The sequence below is a fragment of the Carettochelys insculpta genome, chromosome 13, assembly GCF_033958435.1.
Source record: "Carettochelys insculpta isolate YL-2023 chromosome 13, ASM3395843v1, whole genome shotgun sequence".
NCBI classification, from domain to species: Eukaryota; Metazoa; Chordata; order Testudines; family Carettochelyidae; genus Carettochelys; species Carettochelys insculpta.
This window is the reverse complement of record NC_134149.1, coordinates 43,873,496-43,891,381: the sequence shown is the minus strand read 5'-3', so window position 1 is coordinate 43,891,381 and position 17,886 is coordinate 43,873,496. Positions and strand designations below refer to the sequence as shown.

The window sequence follows — 17,886 nt, the reverse complement described above, 5'->3', positions numbered from 1 at the left end:
ATGGTCTGCCTGCCTCTGACTCACCAGGTGCAGCCCCTTCTTTCCCTGCCTCCAGGGGGTGCTCTGTGCCTCGAAGGACGGCAAGGGCCATGTGGCTGATGAGGCTGTGAGCGCTCCCTGCCTCTGGGGACTTCAGAGCATCAATGAAGCGGGAAGGAATTGCCTCATCCCTGCAGTTATGCAAGGTCAGGTTCCAATGGGCACATGGGCATCATGGCCCAGACCTGGCCCGTTGATCTCAAAGGGACCCTCAGGCACGGTTCTTGAACGATTGGGGCTGGCAATGCTGCATTAGTGAAAAATACCAGTGTCCTGTCCACAGCAGAGCTTCCCATGTTGCTGCCAAGGGTGGGGCTAAAAGGGCTGTGACAAGGTCCTTGTGACTACGCCTCAGCATAGAGTCTGTGGGGGCATCCCTGTTCTCTGGAGCAGCCCCACTGGCTACCTATTAACCTGAGGACCTCTAAACTTCCCACCACTTGGTTCAAGATTTTCCACACTCTGGCTCTGCCTTCCCTGTGTGCTTTGATCCCTGTAGATCCATCTGCCCTCTGAGCTCCAGGTTCATCATGGTGTAACTCCAGCTCCAGGCCACAGAGCATTTACTGCTGTTTTACCATGCACAAGATGCTATTCTTGACTTCTCAGCCCATCAGTTCTCCTTCAAAGCCAGCAGGACGCTCTCCCATTTGTCATTCATGGAGCTGACTCTTCTGAAGGTCAGACTTAAAATGCTGTACGTCCACCCAGTTACTGCTGGTCTCACATTGTGCCGGAGTCATCTTCTTACTTAGTTCGGTGCTTCAGCACCTGCTGTGTGTGAATGATATTTTGTAAAACAAGCAGAGAATGACAGGAGGTAGCTACTCCTAACTGCAAATGGCTTAAACCTGACTCACTAATACCTTGTTGTGAGCAAGACACATGAAGTCTTTCTTCCACTCTACTCTGTGCTGATTAGGCCTCAACTGGGGTATTGTGTCCAGTTCTAGGTCCCACTTTTCAAGCAAGATGTGGAGATATTGGAGAAGGTCCAGAGAAGAGCAACAAGAATGATCAAAGGTCTAGAGAACATGAGCTCTGAGGGAAGGCTGAAATAACTGGGATTCTTCTCTTTAGAAAAGAGTAGACTTAAAGGGGACATGATAGTGGTTTTCAAGTAACCGAAAGAGGGTTACAAGGAGGAGGGAGAAAAATTCTTTTCCTTGGCCTCTGAGGATAGGACAAGGAGCAATGAGCTTAAACTGCAGCAAGGGAGGTTTAGGATGGACATTAGGAAAAAATTCCTAACTGTCAGGGTGGTTAAACACTGGAATAAATTGCCTGGGGAGGTTGTGGAATCTCCATTTTCAGAGATATTTAAGAGCAGGTTAGAGAGACACCTATCAGGGATGGTCTAGATGGTGCTTGGTCCCGCTGCGAAGGCAGGGGGCTGGACTTTATAACCTCTCAAGGTCCCTTCCAGTTCTAGTGTTCTATGATAGTTATGTCTGAGGGAGAACTCTTAAACTGGGCAAAAAATGGTGACCCGTCTATACCTTGTCTTTTCTTTTGACTGTGGAGTGCCTAGCATGAAATGCATGTGTATGATAACCCAATTCACAGGGACTGGGTGATGCCAGAGACTGGTGCATTATCTCTGCAGTTCTACACAGCAGAATTCCAAGGTACTTACCCGTTCCAATGCTTTGGAAGTGTTCATTCAAACTGCTTAGTGCTTTCTTGAAAAGCAAAGTTTCAGTGGGACCACGATGCAGGATGATCTTCCCACCTCCCATGAAGACTTCTCCCTCTGCCCACTTACACCCCGCCAACCCACGTCATCCAGGACAGCCTTGGAAAGCAGCTAATCCTGGCAATCAGTCCTGGAGCTCAGCAAATCTCTCTATTGGATGAGGGCTGAGGTCTAGCTGATGGCCGAGGAAGATTGTGTGCCTAGCTGTGGTAGTATTTTGGAGCTGTGTGGATGCTGTCTCATCTCACACCACCATCGTACAACAGTGTTCTCTGTAAGATGAGCGCTTGGTCGGCCACCCAGAGGAGATTCAAATGCTTCCCACAGCTGCGTCTACACGTGCACGCTACTTCGAAGAAGCGGCACCGACTTCGAAATAGCGCCCGTTGCGTCTACATGCGTCGGGCACTATTTCGAAGTTAACTTCGACGTTGGGCGGCGAGACGTCGAAGTCGCTAACCTCATGAGGAGATAGGAATAGCGCCCTACTTCGACGTTCAACGTCGAAGTAGGGACCGTGTAGACAATCCGCGTCCCGCAACGTCGAAATTGCCGGGTCCTCCATGGCGGCCATCAGCTGGGGGGTTGAGAGATGCTCTCTCTCCAGCCCCTGCGGGGCTCTATGGTCACCGTGGGCAGCAGCCCTTAGCCCAGGGCTTCTGGCTGCTGCTGCTGCAGCTGGGGATCTATGCTGCAGGCACAGGGTCTGCAACCAGTTGTCAGCTCTGTGTATCTTGTGTTGTTTAGTGCAACTGTGTCTGGGAGGGGCCCTTTAAGGGAGCGGCTTGCTGTTGAGTCCGCCCTGTGACCCTCTCTGCAGCTGTGTCTGGCATCCCTATTTCGATGTGTGCTACTTTGACATGTAGACGTTCCCTCGCTGCGCCTATTTCAATGTTGGGCTGAGCAACGTCGAAGTTGAACATCGACGTTGCTGGCCCTGGAGGACGTGTAGACGTTATTCATCGAAATAAGCTATTTCGATGTTGGCTGCACGTGTAGACGTAGCCCACATGATTAGCAAATTGCCCACAGCCACCCACAATCGGCAGCGAGTGTTTCCGTAGTGGTGCACATCCATACATGCCTCGGCACATAACAAAATTAATTCTGCACACGGATGGAAAAATTGGAAGGAAGCCTGCTGGACAGCGTGTCCAAAGAGGAAGTCTCAGCACTGAAGAAGATCGGGCCTGGAGTAGCAAGGAGCGTGCTGCATGCCTGGGTGAGGAGTATTGGCGAGGGAAGAAGCATGATCTCTGCCCAGGGTATGCCAGGATCTGAAGTGGTCCTTTTCCATCCTTGGGCCTGCTGCCTCTCACGTCAATGGCAGAGCTCCCACGCCCTTCAGGGGGGAAAGATCAGGTCCTCTCCACTCATCAATTTCACACAAACATGGGTAGGATTTGCTGAAGATTTTATATTGCATTGAGCCCAGAGCTTCAGAATCATCCCAGGCCTGGTGCCACAAAGCCAGGCTGCCTGAGCTGACATCATGTACAACACAACATGACCTCACTGGGACACAAGAACAGGTCAAAGCTACGAGGCCAACGTTGAAAGGATTTTATTGACATCAATGGACAGACAAGCTAAACTAGGTAACAATGGGAAATTGCTCCAGGTTTCTGTGCATAAGAGATTGCCCCATCCCAACCTGGCAAATGAAACATTAATAACAACATAAAATAACTCTTTCTGTGCAGCAGAATGGATGGCTCAAGCAACATCTGAGGTGGCTAACAGGAGGCACTCATAAGCAGGGATCAATTTGTTTCTATACAGCAAAAGGAAGAAACAAGAACTATTCCTTATGGCATGCCCAGCTTCTATGGGGCAGGCCTGTGGAAAGGATCTTGGCAAATACAGATGGGTTCACTTTGGACACCGCCTGCAGAGGATTGGCTGCTCTGGTTTCAGACCCTGAGGCTGATCTGGTTGACAGGGACACCTGTGCTGTTTAGATCCTGACTGGGGGCAGTGAGGAGGGCTGGAAACAGATACAAAAGCTGTAACTGCCCTCAAATGGATAAAAATAACACCTCTAAAAGAAACAGGCAGGAAAGAAGTGAAGTGCCATTTGCCTGCCACGCCAGAAACAGGCAGCAGCCCAAGGGGACGTGATTAGCACAGACTGCAGCTTTGAACAGATACTAGAAACTTTCATTCCAGGATCGTGGGAGACACTGGGCTACAGAAAGGAAACAAACTTTGTGCTTAGAATAGACAGACCTAAGCCAAAACCTCAAACCCAAACAACCATAAGCACCCAGGTGCTGGAAATCCAAGCCAGATCCAAATTTTACAAGTGATCCTCCTTTTCCCAAGGAGCTGCACCAAACCCCTAGATGTGGACTCCCTGGAAAGTGGGGTGTTGGAAATCCCACTTGAAATGGTTAACCTTGAATCCAGCTCTAGTTTCATACAAAACCAGGCATTTTGAACATGGAAGAGAGATGAAGTGGAAACAGTCAAAGCGGCCAAAAACCACATCGCTAATCAGACCCTCCTAGAAATCCGTAAGTTCAGAGTTGTAAACAGCCCATGCTTTCTTCCTCAAGCTGATCAGGGCTGTGCAACTTGGTGGAACAAAACTAGTGTGTGTTGAATAGAGCAGTCATGCAGCACTTTAAAGATATTTTGTTAGTCTTTAAAGTGTTACACGACTGCTTTTGTCTTGATAAAATTAATGTGTGTGTGCTCAGGAAGGGTGTAATGAGCATGGGTGGCTGAGACCGCTCACTCTGCCAGGATGTTGCTGAAGGAGGTGACTATCTGAGAACCTCAGAAACCAGGGTGTCTGGGTGTATTATTAGCAGTGCATGGGTCTGTTGGTGGGCAGGGGGAGTGGTGGTCAGGGGAAAGGAATCCCAAAGCTTTTGCTCTCGGGGAAGGTCAATTTTCAGGCCAACAACTGTGAAAGTCCCCCTTTAATTCAGTAGTAATTCACATCGGGTTAAACAGAGGCTGAAAAGTCTTGTACGAAATGCCTATCGGGAGTAAATTTTCACATGGTGGTTTCAGCTCCTTGGGACTTTTTTGGTACCAGTGAGCACTGTTCGTGCTAGGTGCTTTCACATGCTGGCCTGAGTGATGGAGATGAAATAGTTCAGCAAGTCCTCCATGGTAAAATCCATTGTGATCCCTGACCCTGGGTAGCAGCGCTGGATCAGGTTCTCAAATTCTTGGTACTGCCGTATGAACTCCTGCTCCATGGCTCGCCAGACCACCTGCAGGTGAAGCATGTGGAGTGAACAACCTGTCATATTGGGAGCTCCCCTCATCGGTTTCTGTAGTGCTCCTTAACCATCCGCACCTTCAGAGGGACGTGTTCTTCAACCCCCGCTGGATGAGAGCAACTGCCAGCCAGAGAGGAAGGGACATACACAGGGCTGACATTGGAGCTTCCAGGCCCAGACCCGCAAAGGCTCTTAGGAACCCAAATCCCACTGACACCAATGGATGTTGGGTGCCGAAATACCTTGGAGGATCAGAGCCCTGGGCTCCAAAACTATCCTATTAAGAGTTCCCCCTAAGCGAGCAGAGGTGGAAGAATTCCAACGAATTTTCAGGCTTCATGCATAGCTAAAGATACAGGTTGAACCTCTCTCATCCGGCAACATCCATAATCTGGCATGATTTTAGTTAGCTGGACAACCCCTTAACATGGGTTTGGCCAAGTTTCCTGTGGGCCCATAAAGCTTGTTTCCAGCCACCAGTCCTGGCTCTCTGTGTTCTGGGCTGTTATTTAGCTGTAATTTACCCCTAAACGTCATCTAAGAGCCCAGTCAGCAGCAGAAGTGCTGGTTATGTGCTGGACAATATTGACCTCCCGTGGTCTGGCAAATTCTCTCATCCAGCACCAGTCGGGTCCCGACGGTGCCAGTCAAGAGGTCCAACCTGTACAAGAGTAGTAGGAAGAAGAGACGGGCCCCTGGGAAGAGGGAGGAGAGAAATAATAGGGGGTGGAGACAGAAAGGAGACAAAACAATAGGCATGAAAAGGGAGACTGCAGTGGGAGTGAAGGAATCATGCACCTAAGAGGTCCCCTTCCACCTATTGCTGCTCGGCGTCCATGATACAGGCAGCCACTGCTGCACTGCACCCTGGGAGGATGCCCAAGCCATACATACCGGCAGGAGGTTTTCCTCCGGGGAGAGGTACTTGTGAATCTTCCTGTAGAGCGCTTCAAGAGCTCTCTTCACCTCCCTGCCAGGGTACTTTTCTATCACCTTCCGCAGCTCCTGCTTGCTGTATGCCAGCTGAAAACTCACTTCCTCTTCTTTCACTCCCTGAGCCACGCGTGCTTTGACCCCCTCGAAGAAATGCTGGGGAGGCAAAGGAGACAAATCATGCACCAGCTGTTCCACACTGTGGCTCTGCTGAGCCCCTTTGACTGATTCTGGAAGCCCTTTCCTCTGTCCTCTTGCCAGGCTTTGACTGAGCAGATCTGACCGTCATGCAGAGCCAGAGACTCTGGAAAGGTCTGTCTGCTCTGGAGAGAAGGGTGTCTCTAGCTCTCTGCGCTCCATGCTCTACAAGGAGACTCCTGAAGACACCTCCATCATGCACCAGTGTGGATGCTTCCTGGTATGTGAGGAGCAATCTGTGGCTCTTTTTGCTCGACAGAGCTCAGTGACTCTAAAGATTCTGACATCCAAATAGAGCTGGAGCTTTTATACACGCTGCACCTAGCACAACAGAACAGGGTTCCCTTCTGCTGGGCTAGGGTACCAGTTCCACACGGCAAGTGCAAGACAAACTAGTTCATGGGAAATTATGAAGAGGTTCATCCTGCATTTTCTTGTGTGTGTTTTCAGTGAGCTGCCTAGTCATTTCGCAGAGTGACTCCTAGCTCTTGTGTTACCTGAAGGAGTGAGTAGCACTTACTCAAATTTTCCATCCATTCATGATTCTATAATCCTCGTTCACAGCCGCCCCTTAATCATCTCCTTCCCAAACTGAAAAATCCCTGTCTTTTTCATCTCTCTTCCTATGGAATGTGCACAGAACTGCTAATCATTTCTGTTGCCTTCCTCTGTCCTCTTTCCGAATCCAATATCTCTTTTCTGAGATGGGGTGAGCAAATCCCCACACAGCATTTGATACAGGGGTGCACCAGGAACTTATACAAGGACAATATATTTTCTATCGTGTTATCCTTATCTATTCCTTTCTTTGTAACAGAGGCAGCCGTGTTAGTCTGTACGCCAATGAAATTTTGTTTTATTCCTTTCTTAGTGAGTCCCAATATTCTGTTAGGGGTTTCATTCTGATTGCTCGATGTCCAGTGGCAGTTATTTTCAGACAACCATTCACAATGACTCCAAGACCTCCTTTTTGATGGGTTGAGCTAACTTAGACCCCATCGTTTTGTATGCTTATATGGGATTATATCTTGCCATGCACCTTACTTTGCATTTATCAGCATTGAATTTCATCTGCCATTGTGTTGCCCAGTCACCCAGGTTTATTCCCTTTGTAATCCTTTGCAGTCTGCTTAAGACTTGAATAGATTTTGTAGCATCGCAATTTTTGCCAGCTCACTGTTTATCCTGTTTGCCAGATGTGTTGTACACCTCTGGTCCCTGTACAGACCGCCGGGGAGACAACTCTATTTACTTCTCTCCATTCTTTCCACTTATTTCCTCCCTTTCTTTCCTGTATTTTGACTGGAGTGCTCAACAAAGCTTTCTGCCTCATGGTCCTTAGTTTACTTAATCACCATATCTCTGCCCAGAGGCTGTGCTGCTCCCAGCTTGGGAATTCATCACATATCACACTCGGGCTGTGCTGCAGTTAACGGAGAGTCTCTTAAGCTGCCTTAGGCTAGGGTGAGTAGGCCTCTGGTTCCAAATTTGAGGAGGGGAGCGATACACCCTGGCCCCCCCAAATGCACCCACAAGACAAACACCCTTAGGCCTTCTAAGTGGAAAAAGGATTTCAGTTCCTAAATTGGCAAATCACTTTTGAAAATGTTACCCCGTGTCAGTAAACTAAATCGCTGATAACTGAAAAGTTCCACGGGGAACAGCTGGGGGCAGAAAAGCCACTGCTCAGGGTTCCTCTCCTGGCACAGAGCGCCACTCATGGGCACCACAACTCAAATCTCTTTGCCTCGCCACCAGCAATGAAATTCCACTCTGCCCTCGTCAGTGGAAGACAAAACAATTAGCACAGGCAGTGAGTTGCTTGGAGCTGAGGCTGGTGTCATATGCTAAGCAGATCTTCCAGGGGCAGGAGGCATTTGACAGCAAAGACCAGAAGCAAATCCCAATCAACAGGCATTTCAATTAAGTCCAGCTGGGCCCCGCTTTTATTAGAAGTTATAGGCCATGGAGCAGATGGGGAAGCATTAATCAGAACAGCAGGGAAGTCTGGGAAAGATTTGTATGGCTGCTTGAGTGGAGCCATGCTTTGAGTTCAGTTAACAAATTAATCACCCTGAAATTGTTTTAGGAAGCTCTGTGTGAGCAGCCACCCGGAAAGAACCGCCATCAGCCTGCTTATAGGCATGCAGCCAAAAGAGAAATCAGCGAGACAGTCCCTGTGGTTCAAAGCCAATTCAGGGGAGCTCTAGCTCATGTGCAGCAGAGAGGCTGTGTTACCCAAGGACCCTGGCTAGAGAGGGTTTGTGGGGAGTGTTAGTTTTTGGAAGTGTCTGAGGGAAACTTTCTCTGAAGCTCAGGTCTTACAAAAGCAGCTTCTGATTTTTGCAGGCTGCCTTCATTTCTGAGCGCCCAACTTTTGATACCTTTAGGGTGTCCAAAGAGGCGTACACCAAAAGTAGAGACCACTGCTGCGAATTAGACCCCACGTGTTCTGGTTACTGGGGGAAAGTTGCAGTTATTTTTACAGACAGACATTTACCTGCAGGTCTGAATAGCAAAAAGAAGTAGGTATAACTAGGAGGGTGGTGTGACTGATTAGACAGAGCCCTACGCTGGGAATCAGAAGAGCTGAGTTTATTCTAGCACTGCCCGGGAGCTACTGTGTGAGTCATAAATGAAGACATCTATGGGGATGAACCCAAAATAAGGGCCAGATTCTGATGCCCTTATTCACGCTGAGAAACACCTCATCCATAAGTTGCCCTAACCAAATCAGCAGGACTTCCTGTGGAAGGGGCCAGTCAATACAAGGCGAGTGACAGCCTCTTCTGCCTTGTTTGCTGTTCTCTCATCCGGGAGCTCAAAGGACAAGAGTTGTGGCATTATTCTGGCCTGGATCTCACAAACGGGAAAACCCCTTCCCGTCCAGCCTTCCAACCCACTGGGGGAGTTGGGGGGTGGGGCAGCACCTCATTCAACCTATCTTTGAGAAGCACGTTACAGTTGCTAATGGATATTGGCTACCAAGGGCTGCCTAGTGTTGTAGGGGACCAATGAGGCAAGAGTAAGTTAGGGTGTGAAGATAAATCCATTTAAAAACTAAGAGGTTCTCAGATAGGAGGGTCACAGGTGACCCATCAGTACTATTATGAGACACACAAGGTTGTGGCTTGTAATGTACTCACATTGAGTTTCTCCAGTGGCTGACCCAAGTACTTGATGACATATCTCTCCAGGTGCTCTCTGTACCTTTGCTTGGCTTCCCTTCTCTTGCTTCCCAAGCAGCAGATCTTCTTTTGGCAGAGAAAGGAGTGGACGTGGTGGAAGTTTTCCATCATGACCATGTCCGTATTGACCTTCAGGTTTGCTGAGGCCAGACTGTTGACTAGAAGGAAAGGAACAAAGTGCATAGGCATTAGATTGAAGGACCTTTAGATAATCAAGGTGGGCAGGAAGGAAGGGGAGACACCAGGTGAAAATACAGGGGGAGTGAAGCCCACCCGGAACAAACACAGAAAGGGCTTCAAAGAGTCTAGGCGACTCCATTAGTCCAATCCACACGCCTTAGGGTCTTGCCTATAACTCAGGCTTTGGAGCTCATGGCTCTTAGTATGTCACCCCCAACTGGCTGGTTGGTTCCAATACCAGAGGGAGAAAAATTATTTCATTTATTTTCTTTTCCTGTATGAGTAGCTTTATGACAATGGCAGAAGGTGCCCCGACGGGCTGAGTACTGATTGCATTAGTGATGCAATGTCTGGGGACCGCTAAGTGACCTACAGCTAAGCCTTCCGATGGTGTGTGCACACCTGTGCGTGGGGTATCACACAGCTCCGATCAGGCTGGGAGGAAAGAGACCTGTGCTGTGACCTACATTAGGATATTTTGCAAGGCAGCACAGACTGCAACCTGCAAACTACCAAACCAAGCTCTTGGTCACTGCTTTTTTGGGGTGACCTTCTTTCTAACAACTTATTCCAGTGACTCTGCTCCTCCTGAAACGTGTTAATATTGTTCATGATCTGTGCTTCTGTCAGCTTGGGTGTATCTAGAGTCACGACGTGCACTCTCCAGACCACTACAGCTGGGCCTAGGCCACATCTATACTGTGTTTATACGTGGTGCAGCTCTGGAAGGGTGAGCGACTGTCACGCGTTTGGGACCCCCAACTAGCCCTTGTGTGCAGATGTGTTTGTGGATAAACTTGGATGGCTGCAGGCATGTGTATGTAGGAACGAGTTCCTCGTTCCTGGCCCTCTGTACTCACTGCTACTGAAGACGCTGCCCACCACTCTGGTGTGAGCTTTGTCCAGATCGTCTCTCCGCTGAGCCCATCGGAACACATCCTCCGAGAAGTCCACAAACTGCTCGAAGCGGCTGACGAATGGCAGGATCCCACCCTTAGTCTTGCTAGGCACCTTGGCTTCCTCAATTTCTTTGCACAGGACACCCTGGGAGCAAGAAGAATAAAAGGGAACATGCTCAGGCTTGGCCAGCCCCTAGTTTTGCAGTGGGCATACCAAAGAGGCTGCTGGCAAGTAAATACCCATGGAACCCCATACCTGTCACTGACAGGTATGATAATGATTAATTTCAGTGCTCTTAGTCATAGAATACTAGAACTGGAAGGGACCTCAAGAGGTCACCAAGTCCCATCTCCTGCCCTCATGGCAGGGTCCAGCGCCAGGTCAATCGTCCCTGACAAATGTCATCTGCTCTTAAATATCTCGAACTGATGGAGATTCCACAGCCTCCCCAGGCAATTTTCTCCAGTGCCTAACCAGGCTGAGGGGAAGTTTTCCTTAAACCTCCGTTGCAGCAATTTAAGCCCATTGCTTCTTGTCCTCTCTCGAGAGATTAAGGAGAATATTTTTTCCTCCTTCCTTATAACAGCTTTATAGGTAGTTGAACCATGTCAGAAGTAGGATTTGAGCCCCCCTCTCCAGACAGAGACCCAAACACCCAGCCCTTTGCAAAGCCAAGGCAAGCAAAGCCTAGAGTCTGGCACCTTCAACCACTTGACCATCCTGTCACCGCTAAGAATGAGTATGGACACCCCTGCCACTGGAGAACGGGAACATGGCTCTCACTGCCTCTTGCATGCAACCTGAGTGCTCTACCACCCTTCCTGCCATAGAGTTGTAGATTTTTAAGGCCAGAAGGGATCGCTGGTATTGTCTCATCTGACCTCCTGTGTGGCATGTGCCAGCAAACCTCACTCAGTATTGCCTTTCTCTAACCCCCTGAATTGTGGCTCAGTGGAGGTGTGTCTTTTTGACAGCCTGCTCTAAAAGGGAGGGTGAAAGCCATGTACTCCATAGCCCCGGGCACACCCAGTACAGGCTTTCGCTGCCCATGGGTCTATGTACAGATCTGTTCTCCCTTGGAAGCATCCTTGAGCCCAACCCAAAGCCCCCGGCTGTCCGGTTGAGTGCTCCCCCTACTCAGGTCAGTGGATTTTTGGGTCAGGCCTCCCACACCAGCATGCCCAGGCAACTGTGCTAATGGTGTTTGGGTCCCTACTCCCCACACCTTGGTCCTCCAGCATCCCCTGCTAGCCTGCCACCAGGGCCCCACATAGTCCAGCTGACTCCCTTAGCCCTCAGCTGTAATATGCCCTGGCCTTCTGCTCCCAGCCTCCCACACCTTGTCAACGCCGTTCGGTCCTGACCTAAAGAAACTCATTCACCCTGCTGGGGAGAGAGATGGGGTTCGATCAGCAGTGGATTTCATTTCAATGCCCCGAGTGGCTTCCGGGCAGTGAATGGGACTAGAATGACCGCCTTGGAGTCTGCTTGCCTCACGAGAGACACAACAGGGGCATTGGCAGGGCTGGCTCCCTCTCTGCGCCCGACACCCTGAGCAATGAGCTGGCAGCGGCAGCAAGAGCAGTGTTCAGCCTGCAGGGTCCATGGTCTCTATGCCAGCACTCAACTAGCATTTATAAGGCCACCCGAGCCTGGGTGAAAGTACAGCCTATGCAGTCTGCAGGTCTGTATAGCGAGATCTTCACCTACTCACAAGGCATGGGTGGTGCAAGGAGATGTTAATTCTCACAAGAGCTGAGGGCCAAAGCCACACTTGCATCGACTTCACTGCAGGGTGGGGAAGATGACTTCACCAGAGCCATGCTGGTTTACACCCAGCTAGGGATCAGGCCCGAAAGTGCTGTTCATTCTCACCAAGGGTAAATGTGGGCTCCGGTCTCCCGTGCTCCTGGAGGCTCAACCCTGCTTACGGCTGGATACTCACGATGCACTTGTTGAAGTTGTTCTTGGCCAGGAGCCGGATGTTGCTGAGGACCATGTTGAGGAAGGAGCAGGAGGAGGCTGACGGAGAGCCTTGCATCTCCAGCACGTGGTTGTTCAGGGTAACCAGGACCTGCAGGCAGCTGAACTGGTGGACTTTATTGCAGACATCTAGAAAGCCTCTCAGCTCTGGCTCCAGGGAACTGAAGATTTCTGCCAGCAGCTGGGTGGGGTGTTGGTCTAGTCTAGAATAAATGCCACAAATAAGGAGCTAGGACAGAGAGCTGCTCAGGCAGCAGTTGTCCAGAGAGACACGGACAGGTGACAGAGAGACACATGCAGGTGAAGCTCATACACAGCCTCTTCAGGTTCACAGACCAGGAGCGAGGGGAGCAGACACCAGTTCAGCACACAGGCCCAGATCTCATGGGAACTGAGGTGCCTAACTCACCTTGATTTCAGTGGGACTTAGGAGCTGAAATAACTTTTAAGGATGTGGTCTGTTGGCAAGTCATGTACGACAGCTCTACACCAGGGTATTAGTGATTTGTCTTCTCAAGTGATCACCCTGCCCCGATTGATGACATAACAATAGCACTGAGATGGTCGAGGTTCGGGTGCCCAGTTCCAGTTGAAATGAATAGCTACTGGTGTTCCTAACTCAGTCCAGTGTCCGCTCCTGCCCCAAGATGCAATTGGTCTGACTTCTACCGGTGAGAGAGACAAGCTTTTGAGCTCCTCAAGGGCTTTTTATTACCGTGTTTTGACACCATTTGGAGCGGAACATTTGCTCGTTGCAACTAGGCGTTTTTTTGGAATTTCTGTTGTGGTAAATTTCAACGTTTGTTCCAATTCAGAATGAAAACAAATGTTAATTTCCTGTGGAACAGAAATTCCATTTTCCAACCAGCTCTGCCCCCAGAACACTGCTATCCACGGGACAAAAAGGAGGTCTACTTTGCCTGCCCAGATCCTCTGCCAAGATACAGCCTGTCCATTTGTTTTAAGTATTACAATGTTGCTGAGGCGCTCTGATCTCAGACACTCATTGAATTGTAAGGAGAAGAGACCATCCTGCCCCTCTTTAGTTTGAGCAGCTGTACAGCGCAAGCTGCAGAACTCATACACCCACTGCTGTCGTAGTCACATAACTCCTGGCTGAGTCAATGAAATCCTCCAACCTGGATTTAAAGACGTCAGGTTATGGAGGATGTACCATTTACCATAATTCATACCTGTGAGGGGCCCATGCCTACGCTGCAGAACAAGGTGGAGAACCCCACCACCTGTGCCACTCTGACTTGGGGAAAATGCCTTCGTGACCTCAGAGATGGTGATCATCAGTACTGAGAGGCACCACATGCCCTGGGGCAAGGTGGGAGGGGAGGCCTGGCTCTGTGCTCCCCCCAGCCTCCTCCCAGTTGCATGCAGCGGCACTGCCGTGGGTATTCAAAGGGGGCCAGAGCTTTGGCTGCTGCCAGTGCTACTTTGGCAGTTGTGGCAGCCAGAGCTCCGGGCCCCTTTGAAACACTGGGCCCAGGGGCCATTGCCCCCTTACTCTCCCCTTTCTGTGGACCTGATGGTGATTGAGCAGACCCTCGGCATATGGTCAAGATCCAGCAGCCAGAGCTCTGGGAAAGACTTCTCTGAGCCCTCTCCATATTTTGTCCCACCAGAAGCCGTGGGGGGTAGTTGTTAATTGCCATCGGGGGTGGACCACATGGAACTGCAGGCAGCCTCTGCAGACCATCCCTCCAAAAACTCATCCTGGACCAGAAGCCCACTGTGCGAGGTGCTGCTGGAGTTTGTCCTCTGAAATGCCTGTGGGAGTGTGGAGAGGTAAGAAACCACCACACCCCTTGTCATGTTCGGCCCGTTCCTCAGTCAGAAACTTGCAGAGATTCCATGTACAACAGATTACATAGGATCCACGTACTGGGTCTTAGTCTTGGGCCAATGCGACTCCCCCCAAAAGAACGCATCCTTTCCTCCCTTGCTTGGGGCAGGTAGCTGAAAGAGAGAAGGGGGAGGGCGGAAAGTAGGGTTCATCATGAGAGACCTCCATTCCCCCATGCCCGGAGGACAGAAGATGAGGTTTGTATGACGGCTTAGCAGAACTGCTAGGGTCTCACACTACAGCACCGAATATGAGCTTCCGGACCCTGCCCTAGAGATGCTAAAGTAGATGAGAACTTGCTCAAGTCTAAGCATAAAGTTAATTTCGGCTCCTTGCTCCCAAAGCATAACTCACTCATGGTCGGTTAACGGTTGACTTACCCCCGGCCCCTCTTGTTCTGCAGCCTCTGGGCTCAGCATAAAGAATTTCTCAATAAATCTCTGCTCAGCAATGCACAGGGGTTGCAGCTCTGTCAACACCTGCTCCAGAACCTGCTTAGAAACAGCCAGACTCAATCATTCTGAAATGGTCAAAATGAAACATTCAGACTTTTAAAAAAAATGGTTTTTTTCCCCTAACAAGTGGGTGAAACCCCCCAAATCTGCCCATTTCCACTGACTACTTTTGCCCAGCTCTAGTCTCACATGACTCTTTGCCCTTGTCCTTCTTTAAGAGGCCATAGCCACTGTCTATTCTGACAGTAACGGCAAGGTGCCCTCGCTTAATCCTCCTCTGTGATGCCCCCAGACAGATATGCCATCACGCAGCAGCTCAGCTCAGATCCCTTCCCAGACTCCAGCCTTCCACATAGCTATGCTGGGAAACCCCCTCTGGGAATTCACTTGTGGGTGTCAGTTGGGGAGGTCTCTTACAAGCACTGAACTAGGGTTGTCTCATTCTCGTTGTTCCTAACCACCCCTCAAAACCCCCTACATATGATTTGTGTCCCATTGGGCTCCTGTCTGCTAGAGACTTCACAGAGCCTCTTCCGAAGTTTGACCTTAGATAATCTGTGCCTATTACAGCTAAAGAACAACTCCACGCCGTTAATTCATTGACAGAAGAGAGGAGAGAAACCGGTATTGGACTTCTGCATATTCCAAAGGCCCCCTTCTGGTCACGAGTTCAGTATTCTCCTATTAACGCCCAGTGTTTTACCTTGACAACATTTCCTCTGTCCAATTCATCCTCTTCTCCTTCTGCACTGTCAGCTGCACAGACCCGAGGCTGCTGTCTGCTCTCGCAGGCCACCTGCTTGTCTGGGCCGTCTTGTAAACCTGGAACACACACAACTTCTCCAGGCTCTTGTATTTACTGGAATCTCTTTGCCTCTCTCCCTCTCTGTGCTGTGACACAGTAGCTGTGGATGAGAAGCTTACCGCTTCCCATCCACTCGCTCAGTCAGTCAGTCAGGTGTAAATGAGATGGAAGGGTAAGGGTGTTAGCTGAATTGAATCAATGGACTGCAGGCAGTGGGACAGCCATACTTAAAAAGTCAAGGGGACCAGGAGTGAGAAGGACTAAATCTTACTGCAAAGTGACACAAACAAGGGAGTAAAAAGTTGAAGAGATCACCCTTCGATTCTGTTCAAGGCTTTCACTTATGGTCAGAAGCTTAAATCTCAGCTCTCATAAACCTAGTTTTTTATTGGACATTGTGGTCAGGTGATTCCACCCTTCTCTGTTTACCCTCTGCTCCCACATGGCCCGTCCAGCTGATTGACTTGAGACAAATTCCCATGGACATACTAGTGTGGTCAAATTTCTCTCCCTGTCTCCTGGTATCCCCCTTATCTCTCTCTGTCTCTCCCCTTCTCTTCTACTGTTCTCTTTCAGAAGCACTTCGAGACAACAGGCAAAGACTGCTGGGCTTTTTTTTTTTTTTTTTTAAATTCCCACTGTCATGAACACATGCTCAGGTCCAGCAGTGACGAGAGCCCTGCAGTAACCGGGCTATCAATTCTTACTGCCATTTTAAGCACTGAACCCATGACAGCAGATCTTCTAAAAGTGCCTCTTGGGCAGACAGGACCTTTGGAATATGTGCATGGAGGCAGGAGGGATGGAACAATACTCTGTTGTGCTACCACAGTTACTCCAACAACAATTGGATCACCCCGTGCAACCCAGTCAGCAACCGCTTTCAGCTGATACACTTGTCCATGTTCACAGTGACGTTCTCTGGTGGAAGAGAACCCAGATTCCCAGGCCAGTCCCTTAGCAATGAGGACCTCTTGCCTCCAGACGAACTACTTGCCAGCGGATACTTCCCTGCCAGGTACACAGCCATCAAAGACTCCCTCTGTAACCACAGCTGGCTTCCCAGAGACTCTGTTTCCTGCCATTATTTTAAATTATGACCCATTTATTACATATCTACAACCAATGGGAAAAAGACTGGTGAACCACTCAAAGGAAATCACCAATGTAATTCTCAAACCCACGTTTATGCAACCCTGCTGTAACTCCTAACTGTACAGAGCATTGTCAACAATGCCCAGGTGCTTTGTATATTGGACAGACTTCTAACTCCCTTACAGAAAGGGTCAATGGGCACAAAACAGACATCGAAACACTCCAGATCCACAAACCACTTAGTCAACTTTTTAATGGAAAGGGGCATTCAGTCAATGACCTAAAGGTATGTGTGTTACAGAAAAGGAATTATCGCTCCGTTTTGGAAAGAGAAACATCTGAGCTGGCTTTTATATTCAAATTCAGCACATTAACATGTGGTTGAAATCATGATGGGAACTTTCTGAGTCACTATAGGGGCTCGTCTGCATACTTGGCTCAATCTAATTCTTGACCTTTCCCCCCCACCCCTCCACTCTCTGATTTGCTCACCTTGATTATCTTTTTCTGATTTGTCCTCCTTGCTTACTGTTTTTGGTTCTCTGTGCCTTAAATATCGAGTCTATTCTGGTCTGGCTACGGTCTGAAGAAGTGGGTCTGTCCCACGAAAGCTCACCTAATAAACCATTTTGCTAGTCTTTAAAGTGCTACTTGGCTGCTTTTTGTTTTGATAGTGTATAGACTAGCACGGCTCCCTCTTTGTTACTGTACAGAGCTTTGTATTTTTAAGGAGTCTCTGTTCATGAACGGGGTTCTCGAATTACAAAGCTAACTCTCCACCCCACGTATCTCTCCATTTTTAATAGCTGCGGAGCCTTTGCCTTCTGGTACCCCCACAACAATCCAGTCATTTGCTTGAACCCCCTCCGTTACCACGCTGAATGGAAATGGTGATCTCTTTGCCTTCTGTCCTGGTTTTGCTAATCCTTTTCTTTGAACGTGTGTTTGCCTTTCTTCAGGAAACTGAATCTGACTGCAGCATCTGGCAAGCCTTGGCTGGCGCTGTTTGCTGTCCTTGCTGCTGGTACTCATGGCTCTCTGCCAGAATGTTCATCGCATCGCATCGCAGCAGGACTTCTTTGTAAGAGAAGATGGGCAAAGTTTCTTCAGGAAATGCTGTGGCTGTGCAGCAGAGCAAGTCCTTTCTCTCTCTATTGACTTCGTTCAGACCAAGACGTGCAAAGGCGGGGCGGTGGATCCCCTCAGGGAGGCATGCAGCATGAGCAGCTGCAGGCTCTCAGGCTCATCCATCTCCTTAGAAATGTTGAACTATGTGACTGTTCTTACGCAGGTGCATTCACATTTATATACTGATTAATAATG

At 49.3% G+C, this 17,886-nt stretch overlaps 1 protein-coding gene across 1 annotated transcript in view; it reads right to left on the bottom strand.

The window, feature by feature from the left end:
- Positions 1-4,806: 4,806 nt before the first annotated feature.
- LOC142020074 (exocyst complex component 1-like) overlaps positions 4,807-17,886 on the bottom strand; it is an 86,640-nt gene continuing 73,560 nt past the window's right edge. Inside the window, exons 11-18 of the mRNA XM_075007667.1 lie at positions 15,367-15,485; positions 14,589-14,699; positions 14,248-14,321; positions 12,316-12,556; positions 10,331-10,514; positions 9,249-9,448; positions 5,866-6,060; positions 4,807-4,962 (exon numbers count right to left, since the gene is read on the bottom strand). Of these exons, the coding sequence (XP_074863768.1) occupies positions 4,807-4,962; positions 5,866-6,060; positions 9,249-9,448; positions 10,331-10,514; positions 12,316-12,556; positions 14,248-14,321; positions 14,589-14,699; positions 15,367-15,485 (1,280 nt within the window). The remainder of the gene's footprint in view (positions 4,963-5,865; positions 6,061-9,248; positions 9,449-10,330; positions 10,515-12,315; positions 12,557-14,247; positions 14,322-14,588; positions 14,700-15,366; positions 15,486-17,886) is intronic.